The sequence below is a fragment of the Triticum urartu genome, chromosome 5A (genome assembly GCF_056163025.1).
Source record: "Triticum urartu cultivar PI428250 chromosome 5A, HENAU_Tu73, whole genome shotgun sequence".
NCBI lineage: Eukaryota > Viridiplantae > Streptophyta > Magnoliopsida > Poales > Poaceae > Triticum > Triticum urartu.
The window spans coordinates 54,358,393-54,370,207 of record NC_141877.1 but is presented as its reverse complement, the minus strand read 5'-3'; the positions used below and the strand labels follow the sequence as shown (position 1 = coordinate 54,370,207).

Sequence of the window (11,815 nt, the reverse complement as noted above, 5' to 3'; positions counted from 1 at the left end):
TGTGAAAAGTGTTATTTTTCACATATTTCTAGTGAAATAGGTTTGTTTCAGATTTTTATAGTGAAATGTGTTTATTTCACATATGAAATGTGAAACGTCGAAAACTAAATGTGTTTGAAATGTGACCAAAATTGGTCTAGTTTTAAAGTTCTTGATGCCAGGAGACCAAATATAAAAAATAAAAATAAAAACAAGTCTATAGTTTAAAAGATATGGTTGATCTAAATTCTTTAAGAGGAAATAAAGTCTATGGATTTGTTCCGCGGGTAGAGTGGGAGAAGAAACTTGCATGTGTACCGTCCCTGATAAAAGGTGTACTTTGGAGTCCATTATGCTGCCACTGATTTGACGAAAAATAAAGATACAAGAAATATACCGGTGCTATACATATTTAGGTGGGTTATACATTTTTACGAATCTCGGAATAAGTGGATGGCCCTAGATCTACCGGCACATCACGGAAAACGCTCAAAATGACTTTGCGTGTACATAATATGTTTGGAAATTGGGTTGAGGATACACAAGGTGTTTATTTCTCATGTCTCGGTTCGGGTGACTGCTCTGTGTTGGAACTTTGACTAACCAAGAATAAAAAAATTGACAAAAAAAAAGTTCCTTTTCATTGTAGGTTATACTCTCTGCACTGGCAGTCGCGCGTGCCGGGCACTAGGAGCTTGCAGCAGCTTGAGACAGTTTGGAGGTCATCCGTTGTTCGCTCGACGGCGAGCGCGGCGATGCTGTTGTATCGCAACAGGGCGCCACTGCTGCGCGCGGGTATCCAAAGAAGTCCACTGATGGGTATACTTCTGTCCGCCTAAACCTGCATTGGAAGCAACTCCAATGAAGCGCACGCCGGGCATCCGATCCGATCCGTTCCATGCCTTCCTCGTCCACCCGTGCAAGAAACGGACCAACGCACCATCCATATAAAAGCGCACCAAAGCATTACTAGCTCCGCTGCATCCCGTTCCATGGTTCGCCATTAATGACGATGAGCAAGCCGCACGCCGCGTGCTCCCTCTTGCTAGCCCTGCTCATCGGCCTCACGCGCCCTTCGCCGTGCGCGTCCTCCCTGTACAACCCCCCGCCGCCGGACATGGCGTACCACCACGGCGGCGTGCTCGACGGCACCGTGCCGGTCTCCGTGCTCTACTACGGCGCCTTCTCGCCGCACCACAAGGCCGTCCTCGCCGACTTCCTGCTCTCGCTCTCCCCGCGCTCGCGCCCCCACGCCTTCGGCGCTCCGGCGGCCGCGTCGTCGGCGTCGGTGGCTCAGTGGTGGGAGACCGTCGACCGGTACGTGCAGAGGACCGGCAGGGAGCGGACGCGGGTGATGCTGACCAACCAGGTGTCCGACGAGGGGTGCTCGCTGGGGAAGCACCTGTCGCGGCTCCAGGTCGAGCAGCTGGCGGCGCGGCTCGGCGTCGCCCCCGGCGGCGTGGCCGTCGTGCTCACCGCCGCGGACGTCGCGGTCGACGGCTTCTGCGGGAGCTCCTGCGGGCTGCACGGCTCGCTGGCGCCCGGCGGCGCCGTGCACGTGTGGGTGGGCAACGCCGCCGTGCAGTGCCCGGGCCGGTGCGCGTGGCCGTTCCACGCCGCGGACCCTGCCGCGGCGGCGACGGCAGGGCCTGGGCGCCACAGGGGCGGGGAGACTCCGCTCCGTGCGCCCAACGGCGACGCCGGGGTGGACGGCATGGTGATCAACCTCGCGGCACTGCTGGCCGGCGCGGTGACCAACCCGTACGGGCACGGATACTTCCAGGGCGACGCCGGCGCGCCGGTGGAGGTGGGCGGCGGGTGCCCGGGAGTGTACGGGCGCGGTGCGTACCCTGGCTACCCCGGCGCGGTGAAGCTTGACACGGCCACCGGCGGCGGATACAACGTGGTGGGCAGGAACGGCAGGAGGTACCTCGTGCCGGCCCTGCTCGATCCCGCCAACTACTCCTGCCTTATCATGGCCTGATCCAATCACAAACCAAGCCGTTTAATTAACTTGTATACTTAGGCCGCGAGTTTATGCATGAGACTTCAAAAGCTTTGCTTGATAGTAGGCACCGATCTAATCGTCACGTCTAGCAGCTGCGTGATGCACGTTCGTAAGCGACTCATGTCAAAGCAGTGTAGCCCCTTAAAAAAGTTATATGCATGGATATCAATGCAGAGCAACGGTGTGATCTATACTCCTAAGGAAGCAGTTGGTAGTCTCGCTTTCAGGGTTTTTCGTCCTAAAAAAATCTACAAAATTTCGTAGGTTAACCAGGGACAACTCCCACCTTCTAGGGTTTTTTTGTCCCACCTTTCATGGTTTTTTTGGTACCTCGTCCCACCTCACACTAAGCCGCCACGAACCGCAAAAACCGCCTACCTTAGCCAAATCAACAACTCTATCTCATTAATTCAATTTTCTTTAGGAAACAAATAATAGATTCTTTCCTACCTCAGCCAAATCAACGGATCTCTTCTATTAATCAATTTGCTTTAGCAAACAAATAATAAATTCTTTCCTACCTTAGCCAAATCAACGGATTTCTCCCATTAATGCAAATTGCTTTAGCAAACAAATAATAGATTCTTTCCTACCTTAGCCAAATCTACGAAATCTCTCTCATTAATGCAATTTGCTTTAGGAAACAAATAATAGATTTTCAGAAAACAAATAATCTCTAATCTCTAATAATTTCTACTCCTAATGAAGCAGTTGGTAGTCTCCTCCCACCTTCCATGGTTATTTTGGTACCTCCTCCCACCTTCGCTGGTTTTTTTTCGTAGATTTTTTTCGTCCCCTCCCCTCACTTCATCGGTTTATTTTCGCGTCACCCTCTCACACAACGAAAGAAATCTAAACAGATCAGAACTTTCCATACTGGCGCAAGTTATTTAGTAATGTAGAATCAATCACGAACAATCTCTAAAGATCAAATCTAAATTAATTAACCTTACCTTAAATCACTCAATTACATTAATTAGAAAACAAATAATTGATTTTCAAAAAATCGCTCAATCACGTAAACCTTACCTTAACTCACGGATGGTAATCAATCTCCAAACAAAGGAAACAATACATTGAGGGAGCAGTAAATAAACTCCCTTTCTTATGACATGTATATGACCTTTCCTTCCCTCTACGTTGTCGAGCGTTCTTGATTCTCGAGGCCGATGCTTGGGCTGCGTCACTGGGTCGCGACGGTGCTAGAGGACGAGGACGGCGAGGCCGGGTGCCGCGGCATCGCGTTGGCTGCGACCGGTGAAGGGGGCAAAGAAGGGCGGCTTCCCTGGCCCTGGCCATGGCCGTGACCCTGGGAGTTGGTGCGGTGGAAGTGGCACTTGAAGGACACGGCGTGGGTGGCCGACGCGCAGACGCGCTTGGAAGCGGGCCCGTGGCCCGTGCCGGACGGCGCCGACGCCGACCCGGGCCACCTCCTCCGCGTATTCTTGGAGCTGTGGCTGGCCGATTTACATAAAATTGATTCCCTCACTTGTGGTGGCAAATATAATACACATAATCCATATTGTTATGTACTAGCGTGTGTGTGTGAAATAGATGGATTATGGTCCCGTACCCAATAAGATGGATATGTGTGTGTGTTAGAGAGAGAGAGGGAGAGGGGGAGAGTAAGGAAGAGGGAGGCCGAGTGTGTGTGTGAGGAATTGATGGTAAAAAAGGTCGCCAATGTCATTTGATATATATGAGAATATTAATATTGAACTTTTAAAGTTAATGTGGCCCCGTTACAACGCACGGGTGTTCTTCTAGTTAGAATTAATCTCTTACTTAAAAAGGTAATCAGGTCTATACTTCCTCCTCCGGTCCTCCCTAAATGGATTGCCGATATATTCAGTCAAAACGTCAAATATTTCTAAGTTTAGCTATATGTATAGAAGAAAATATTAACAATTACTCCGTTTGAGCGGAACTTATGTACGGACAGAAGGAGTACAATACTGAATAAATATATTTGTAAAATATATCTAATGATGGATGTACTGGTACCGACTTGGCACTGTTTATCTTCATATTTTTCTTATACTAGCAAAAGGGCTCGTGCGTTACAACGGGAGAAAAAAAATCATAATCTCGAATAGCCATGATCATCTTTTGATGCATCACCGAGATACACTATCACTTTAAATTCGTGAAATCATGAACATTTTTTTAAACTCGTGAACATAATTGAAATCGTGAATATTTTTCAAATTCATGAACACTTTTACAAATTTTTGAACATTTTTTGAATTCCTGAACATTTTATACTATTTGCAAACATTTTTCTAAAACTGTGATTTTTTTTTACAATTTTCTTGATCGGCGAACATTTCTAGAATGGACGAAGATCATTTCGTAAATTGGTGTAATAATTTTTGAAATTCACAAATATTCTTTTGATTTAACGATCATTTTTAGAAATGCATGATTATTTTTTGAATTAGTGAACATTTTATGAATAAATAAACTATTTTGTAAGTCACGAACAGTTTTTGAATTTTTAGGATATTTTTCAGACAATTTTGAACTCAGGGTGTCATCAGGCCGTCGTCGCACAAAGCCCAGACGCACTTACGTGTGCATTAGCCCGTGTAACAAATCGAGCGGTTATGTGGCGGCCCAATACCACAAGTGACTAGAGTAAAAATCATCCAACCTTCTTTGCTAAGGGATGGATGAGTCAGGATTGACGGTGGAGACAGGCGAAGCCACCAATACCAATGAAGCACAATCGGCGGGCTCCTTCAAGGGGTACCGCCGGGCGCAATGAGTATCCTAAGTTGGAACTGTCGTGGCGCGGGCAACGCTGCGACGGTTCGAGAACTTCGCGATTTCACGAAGGATTTTGCCCCTACCCTGTTATGCATTGTTGAGACACAGATTGAGAGATCTAGGGTAGAAAACTTAGCTGGTGCGATCGGTTATGATAATGGCTATGCTGTAAGTAGTCAAGGTAGAAGTGGTGGACTTGGTATTTTCTGAAATAATCCAATAAAGATTGAGATTCTTGGTTACTCTGTGTACCACATTGATTGCTCTGTGGAAGAACCAGGGAGTGATTGATGGAGAATGACGTTGTTCTATGGGGAAGCTCAAACATCTCTAAGGTTCCAAACGTGGGATATATTAAAAGGGATCAGTTCTTTGAGTGATCTGCCCTGGGTGTGTTTAGGCGATTTTAACGAGGTGCTTCGTCCGGACGAACATGAAGGAGTTGGGGAACGAAGCAATGCCCAAATACAAAGCTTCCGTGAGGCGGTTGATGTTTGCATGTTAATGGATGTTGGCTATCAGGGGCACTTCTGGACTTATGAGAAGAAAGTGGTGGGAGGAAGTTATACCCGGGTGCGGCTGGATCGCGCCTTAGCCTCGGCGGAGTGGAATGAAAGGTTTACAAATGCTCACGTACGGCACCTCACAGCAGCAAATTCAGACCATTGCCCTATTCTGTTGAACTTGCATGCGACGGGGCCACGAAGGAGGAAGAGAGAGTTCAAGTATGAATTAATGTGGGAGACACATGAGACATGGGAAAATACGATTACGTCATGCTGGACTATGGGAGATCCAACGGAGCACATGGAGGAGCTGCGAGCAAAGCTAAGTCGAATCTCTGGTGAGATAGACTCGTGGAACAAGAACACTTTTGGTTCTGTGAGGAAGGAGATAAAAAACTTAAAAACCGAATTAGAACGCCTTCGCAGCGATCCAGCGAGAACGGCTCCGTCTCACATTGAACTGAAAATCAATGAGAAACTTGTGGAGATGTATCACAGGGAGGAGTTGATGTGGAGACAACGCTCCCGGTTGGAGTGGCTTTCGGCTGGGAATAGAAACACACGTTTCTTTCACCTTCGAGCTAGCCAGCGCTGCAAGAGAAACATGATCAAAGCTCTTGCTAACTCATTGGGTGTTCTAACGGAGGATCAAGGTGATTTGAAGGCACTAGTTAATGAGTTTTATCAGAATTTATATACATCGGAAGGTGTTGCAGGTGTAGAGGAGGTACTAGCAAACGTGCCTGTCAAAGTTACTAACCAAATGAATTCTATTCTTCTTGAGCCCTACACCAAAGAAGAAGTTAAAAAGGCGTTATTCCAAATGGGCCCGACTAAGGCACCGGGTGCGGATGGTTTTCCTACTCATTTCTATCAGCAACACTGAGACATCTGTGGAGATGAAGTAACAAAAGCGGTCCTGAGAATTGTCAGAGGTGAGGAGGATGCTCAGTGTGTGAATGATACAGTCTTGGTGCTTATTCCAAAGGTCCTGAATCCAACTCAACTCTCTCAGTTCCGCCCTATAAGCTTATGTAATGTTATCTATAAAATTGCATCCAAGGTTGTTGCTAATAGGCTGAAGATGATTCTACCGGACATTATATCTGAGGAGCAGTCAGCTTTCGTCCCAGGTAGATTAATCACAGATAACATAATATGTGCATATGAGTGCCTGCATTTTATGAAGAGGAACAGAGCAAAGAGGAATAATTTTTGTGCGTTGAAGTTGGATATGATGAAAGCCTATGATAGGCTAGAGTGGCCTTATCTTCGAGCTATAATGGAAAATTTGGGTTTTGCACACTCTTGGGTCCAAACAGTTATGGGTATGGTGCAATCTGTATCGTTCTTGGTATTATTCAATGGTGAGAAGCTGGAGCAATTTACACCGACTAGAGGTATCCAACAGGGAGATCCAATCTCTCCTTACCTTTTCTTAATTGCAGCAGAGGGCCTTTCGTGCCTCTTGAAAACTAGTTCTCAGTCGTCTGTTCTGGAAGGAATCAAGGTGGCCTCGACGGCTCCGTCTGTTAACCACCTCCTTTTTGCTGACGATAGCCTGTTACTTTTTAAGTCAAGTGTTGAGGGGGCTATGATGGTTTCAAACCTATTGGACAAATATTGCAGTGCTTCGGGTCAGAAGATCAATAATGCTAAATCTTCTATTTTCTTTAGTAGAGGGTGCCCTCAAGGGGTCAGAGAAAGCATCAAAAAATGTCTTAATATGCACAATGAATCCTTGTCTGATAGATAATTGGGTATGCCCACAGATGTTGGACAGTCCAAGATGGGTACGTTTAAGTACTTGGGAGACAGGGTGTGGGAGAAAGTCAGAGGATGGATGGAGAAGCTTCTGTCAGCAGCTGGAAAAGAGGCTCTCATCAAGTCAGTTGCTCAGGCTATACCAGTATATTCAATGGCTTGTTTCAGATTTCCTCGGGGTCTGTGTGAGAACATTACCTCCATAATCAGGCAATTTTGGTGGGGCAGTAAACAAGGTCGAAGGAAACCAGCTTGGGTCTCTTGGGATGTAATGACGAAGCCAAAGTACCTTGGTGCGATGGGTTTCAGAGACATTGAGATTTTTAACCTATCTCTTCTTGCCCGTCAAGCATGGAGGCTCCTCGAGTCACCACAATCGCTGAGTGCAAGAATTCTAAAAGCGGTGTACTTTCCAAATGCTGACTTTTTGGAGGCAAAATTGGGTACCCAACCTTCGCAGATATGGCGAGCTATATTGGATGGTAGGGACATACTGAAACAGGGCATCATTAGGAGGATTGGGAATGGTCAAGGAACGAATATATGGGAGACAAACTGGCTCCCCAGGATAGGCCCTCTGCGACCGAACGTCTCACTTTCAGCGAACCCACCCACGCTGGTAGCTGAACTAATTGATCATACATCATCAACTTGGCGGGAGGAGGTGATTCGGGCCACTTTCTTACCCATCGACGCGGAGGTAATCATGGGCCTGCCGCTCTGCACAAGGACGGTGAAAGATTTCTGGGCTTGGTCAGGTGAGCGGAACAGCATTTTCTCGGTCAGATTGGCCTATAGAATGATCCTAAACAAGAAAGAGCACCGAGAGAATTGGCTTTATGAGCATGCAAGAGCGTCGGATTTGTCAGAAAGTTCTAAGGCATGGACGTCGTTGTGGCATACTAGGGTTCCATCAAAAGTTAAAGTCTTTTATGGCGGCTTGCAAGGCATTTGATGCCGACGGCGGATCTTCTCCAACACTGTAATATGTCCACTACTCATTTATGCGCCCTGTGTGGGTGTGAGGATTCATGGAGGCATGCCCTGCTGAATTGCACTATGTCAAGATGCATATGGACCTTAGCTGAAAATTCCTTGACGGAAGCAATGAGCCAGAACGAGGATCCTAATGCAAAAAACTGGATATTTGCAATGAATGATATACTATCCCAGAAAGATTTCGTGCTGCCGGTAGTAACGTTATGGGCTGTATGGAAAGCAAGACGAAAGGCAATATATGAAGGAGTTTTTCAGAGTCCACAAGCAACCTACCAGTTTATCCAGTCCTACTTAGCAGACTTGAAAACTATCGAGGAACCAGCTGCAGGTAGCGCAAGGACTCATCGGGCCAGCCGATCGCAATGGATCCCCCCTCCGAAGAACTTTTACAAAATAAACGTTGATGCTGCAGTTGCAAACAATCGAGGACGAGGAGTTGCTGCTGCTATTTGCAGAGATCAAGACGGCACTTTCCAAGGGGCATCGGCTATAGTTTTTAAGGGAGTTTGTGATCCTCAAACTCTAGAAGCTCTAGCTGTACGGGAAGCTTTAGCTATTGCTGACGATCTTAATCTTCAACGAGTACTTGTGGCGTCAGACTGCATGGTGGTTTTGGATGATCTCAAGCAAGGAAACAAAGCAAGATATGGTGCTGTTTTACATGAAATCATAGACCATAGCTCTTCTTTCTTAGCGTGTAATTTTTTTCATGAGTTTAGGAGCTCGAATTTTGAGGCTCACAATTTAGCGAAGTATGTTTTGAGATTAGGGGTGGGCCGCCATGTTTGGTTAGGACACCCCGGCGATCTCTCTTTTGTACCTACAAACATTGGGTCCGGTTAAATAAAGCTTCACGAGATTGTCTAAAAAAAATCCAACCTTCTTTGCCCCACCCCAGTGCCTTTGAAGTTCAATCCACAGTCCCAAGTCCCAGACGAGATGAGTGAGACGACCCGCCGCCGCCGGGGCCGCCCCCGCCGCCACAGCTCACCGACGGAGCCTGCCGCTCTGCCGGACGACGACGATCTCCTCCAGGAGATCCTCCTCCGCCTCCCGCCGCAGCCCTCCTTGCTCATCCGCGCCTCCGCCGTCTGTAGTGTTAGCATTCATTCGTGTCATAGACATTCTAGGTGCATATTTGTTTTCCTTTTCTTGTACGTGTTCATGCCGTGGGCATGTTGCATAGCTGCGTGCGTGTGTGTAGCCCGGGTCGTGCGCTAGGCAGCCCGGGGCACTGGCCACTACCAGTTCAACGTGGGATGGCACGTTGTGCGTGTTGGGAGTGCCGGAAGTATAGGATCAGCTGTTAGCTTAGTCTGCATGTAGCTCAAGATATAAGGAATAAGGAGAAAAACAGAAAAGCCGCAGGAAGTGTGCGCGGCACAAAAATCTCTTGTCATCGTGTTTCAGTTACAGAGAGCGTGAGAGTCCATCTTCAGTGAGAGAGAGATCGCCGGTGACGACAAGTGGTATCAGAGCCTCGTTGACATCCTGCGGACATGGCCGGCGGCAAGGCGGCCGGCAGCAAGGCGTCGGCTGATGCGGCCAAGGCGGGTGGCTCCAGGTCGAAGACGCCGCCACGGTCACGGTCCCCGTCATGGTCGCCCCTGAGGTGCGGCCGGAGCCGCACGGTGCGCGGGCGCGAGCTCGCGGCGCCTGTGGTTCAGAAGGTGATCCGGGAGTCCGGATCGACAAGTTGGCCGATGCTCACGAAGACGAACTACAACGACTGGTCTCTGCTCATGAAAGTGAAGCTGGAGGCGCGTGGCTACTGGAATGCCATCGAGCACGACAACGTCGACTTCCACGAGGACCGCATGGCGATGGAGGCCATACTTGGAGCAGTGCCGCCCGAGATGGTGGGGACACTGGCCATCAAGCCGACGGCGAAGGCGGCGTGGGATGCGATCGCCACCATGCGCATCGGCGGTGACCGGGTGCGCGCGGCCAAGGCGTAGTCTCTAGCGCGGGAGTTCGAGACCATCGAATTCCGCAACGGCGAGTCCGTGGACGATTTCGCGATGTGGCTCGGGTCCATGATCACGAGCCTGAACGTCCTGGGCGACAAGGTCACCGAGGAGAAGGCGGTGCACAAGTTCCTTCGTGTGGTGCTGCAGCGCTACGCACAAATTGCTATGTCCATTGAGACGCTTGTTGATCTCTCTACTTTGAGTATAGAGGATTTGACAGGGCGCCTCAAGGCTGTCGAGGAGCGCCTCGACAATGGAAGCGCCGGCCGCACCGGCGGGCAGCTAATGCTGACCCACGAGGAGTGGCTGGCACGCACTAAGTCGCAGGCCCCAGGCAAGGGGTCATCTCGCGGCAAGCCATCAGGAAGAGGCGGCCGCGGCGGAGGCCGTGGAAACGGCCAGCGTGGCGGAAAAGGCAAAGATGATGGCGTGTCCAGCGGCGGCGGGCAGGGCTCGTCGAGCGGAGGCCATCGTTTCAAGGGGACTTGCCACAACTGTGGGATCCACGGGCACATGGCCCGGGATTGCTACAGGCCCAAGCGCAAGCGCAAGGAGGAGGCAAACCTATTGGGGAACGTAGTAATTTCAAAAAAATTCCTACGCACACGCAAGATCATGGTGATGCACAGCAACGAGAGGGGAGAGTGTTGTCTACGTACCCTCGTAGACCGAAGCGGAAGCGTTGACGCAACGTAGAGGAAGTAGTCGTACGTCTTCCCGGTCCAACCGATCCAAGCACCGTTACTCCGGCACCTCCGAGTTCTTGACACACGTACAGCTCGATGACGCACCCGGGCTCCGATCCAGCAAAGCTTCGGGGAGGAGTTTCGTCAGCACGACGGCGTGGTGACGATCTTGATGTTTAACCGTCGCAGGGCTTCGCCTAAGCACCGCTACAATATGATCGAGGTGTAATATCGTGGAGGGGGGCACCGCACACGGCTAAGGAACGATCACGAAGATCAACTTGTGTGTCCTAGGGTGCTCCCCTGCCCCCGTATATAAAGGAGCCAAGGAGGGTGCGGCTGGCCCTAGTAGGAGGCGCGCAGGAGGAGTCCTACTCCTACCGGGAGTAGGACTCCCCTCCCTTTCCTTGTCCAAGTAGGAGAGGGGGGAGGAAGGGAGAGAGGAGAGGAAGGAAAGGGGGGGCGCCGCCCCTCCCTCCTTGTCCAATTCGGACTAGGGGGAGAGGGGGCGCGCGGCCTGCCCTGGCTGCCTTTCCTCTTCTCCACTTTAGGCCCATGAGGCCCATTAACCCCCCGGGGGGTTCCGGTAACCCCCCGGTTCTCCGGTTTTATCCGAAACTTCCCCGGAACACTTCCGGTGTCCGAATATAGCCGTCCAATATATCAATCTTTATGTCTCAACCATTTCGAGACTCCTCGTTATGTCCGTGATCATATCCGGAACTCCGAACAACCTTCGGTACATCAAAATACATAAACTCATAATGAAACTGTCATCGTAACTTTAAGCGTGCGGACCCTGCGGTTCGAGAACAATGTAGGCATGACCAAGACACGTCTCCGGTCAATAACCAATAGCGGGACCTGGATGCCCATATTGGCTCCTACATATTCTACGAAGATCTTTATCGGTCAGACCGCATAACTACATACATTGTTCCCTTTGTCATCGGTATGTTACTTGCCCGAGATTTGATCGTCGGTATCCAATACCTAGTTCAATCTCGTTACCGACAAGTCTCTTTACTCGTTCCGTAATACATCATCTCACAACTAACACATTACTTGCAATGCTTGCAAGGCTTATGTGATGTGTATTACCGAGAGGGCCCAGAGATACCTCTCCGACAAACG

At 49.4% G+C, this 11,815-nt stretch overlaps 1 protein-coding gene across 1 annotated transcript; it reads left to right on the top strand.

Moving 5' to 3' along the window:
- The first annotated feature begins 639 nt into the window (after positions 1-639).
- LOC125555613 (protein PHOSPHATE-INDUCED 1 homolog) lies at positions 640-2,172 on the top strand. Its single transcript, XM_048718512.2, has one exon. The coding sequence runs from the start codon at positions 986-988 to the stop codon at positions 1,961-1,963; it is 978 nt and encodes a 325-aa protein (XP_048574469.1). The 5' UTR covers positions 640-985; the 3' UTR covers positions 1,964-2,172.
- The last annotated feature ends 9,643 nt before the right edge of the window (positions 2,173-11,815 follow it).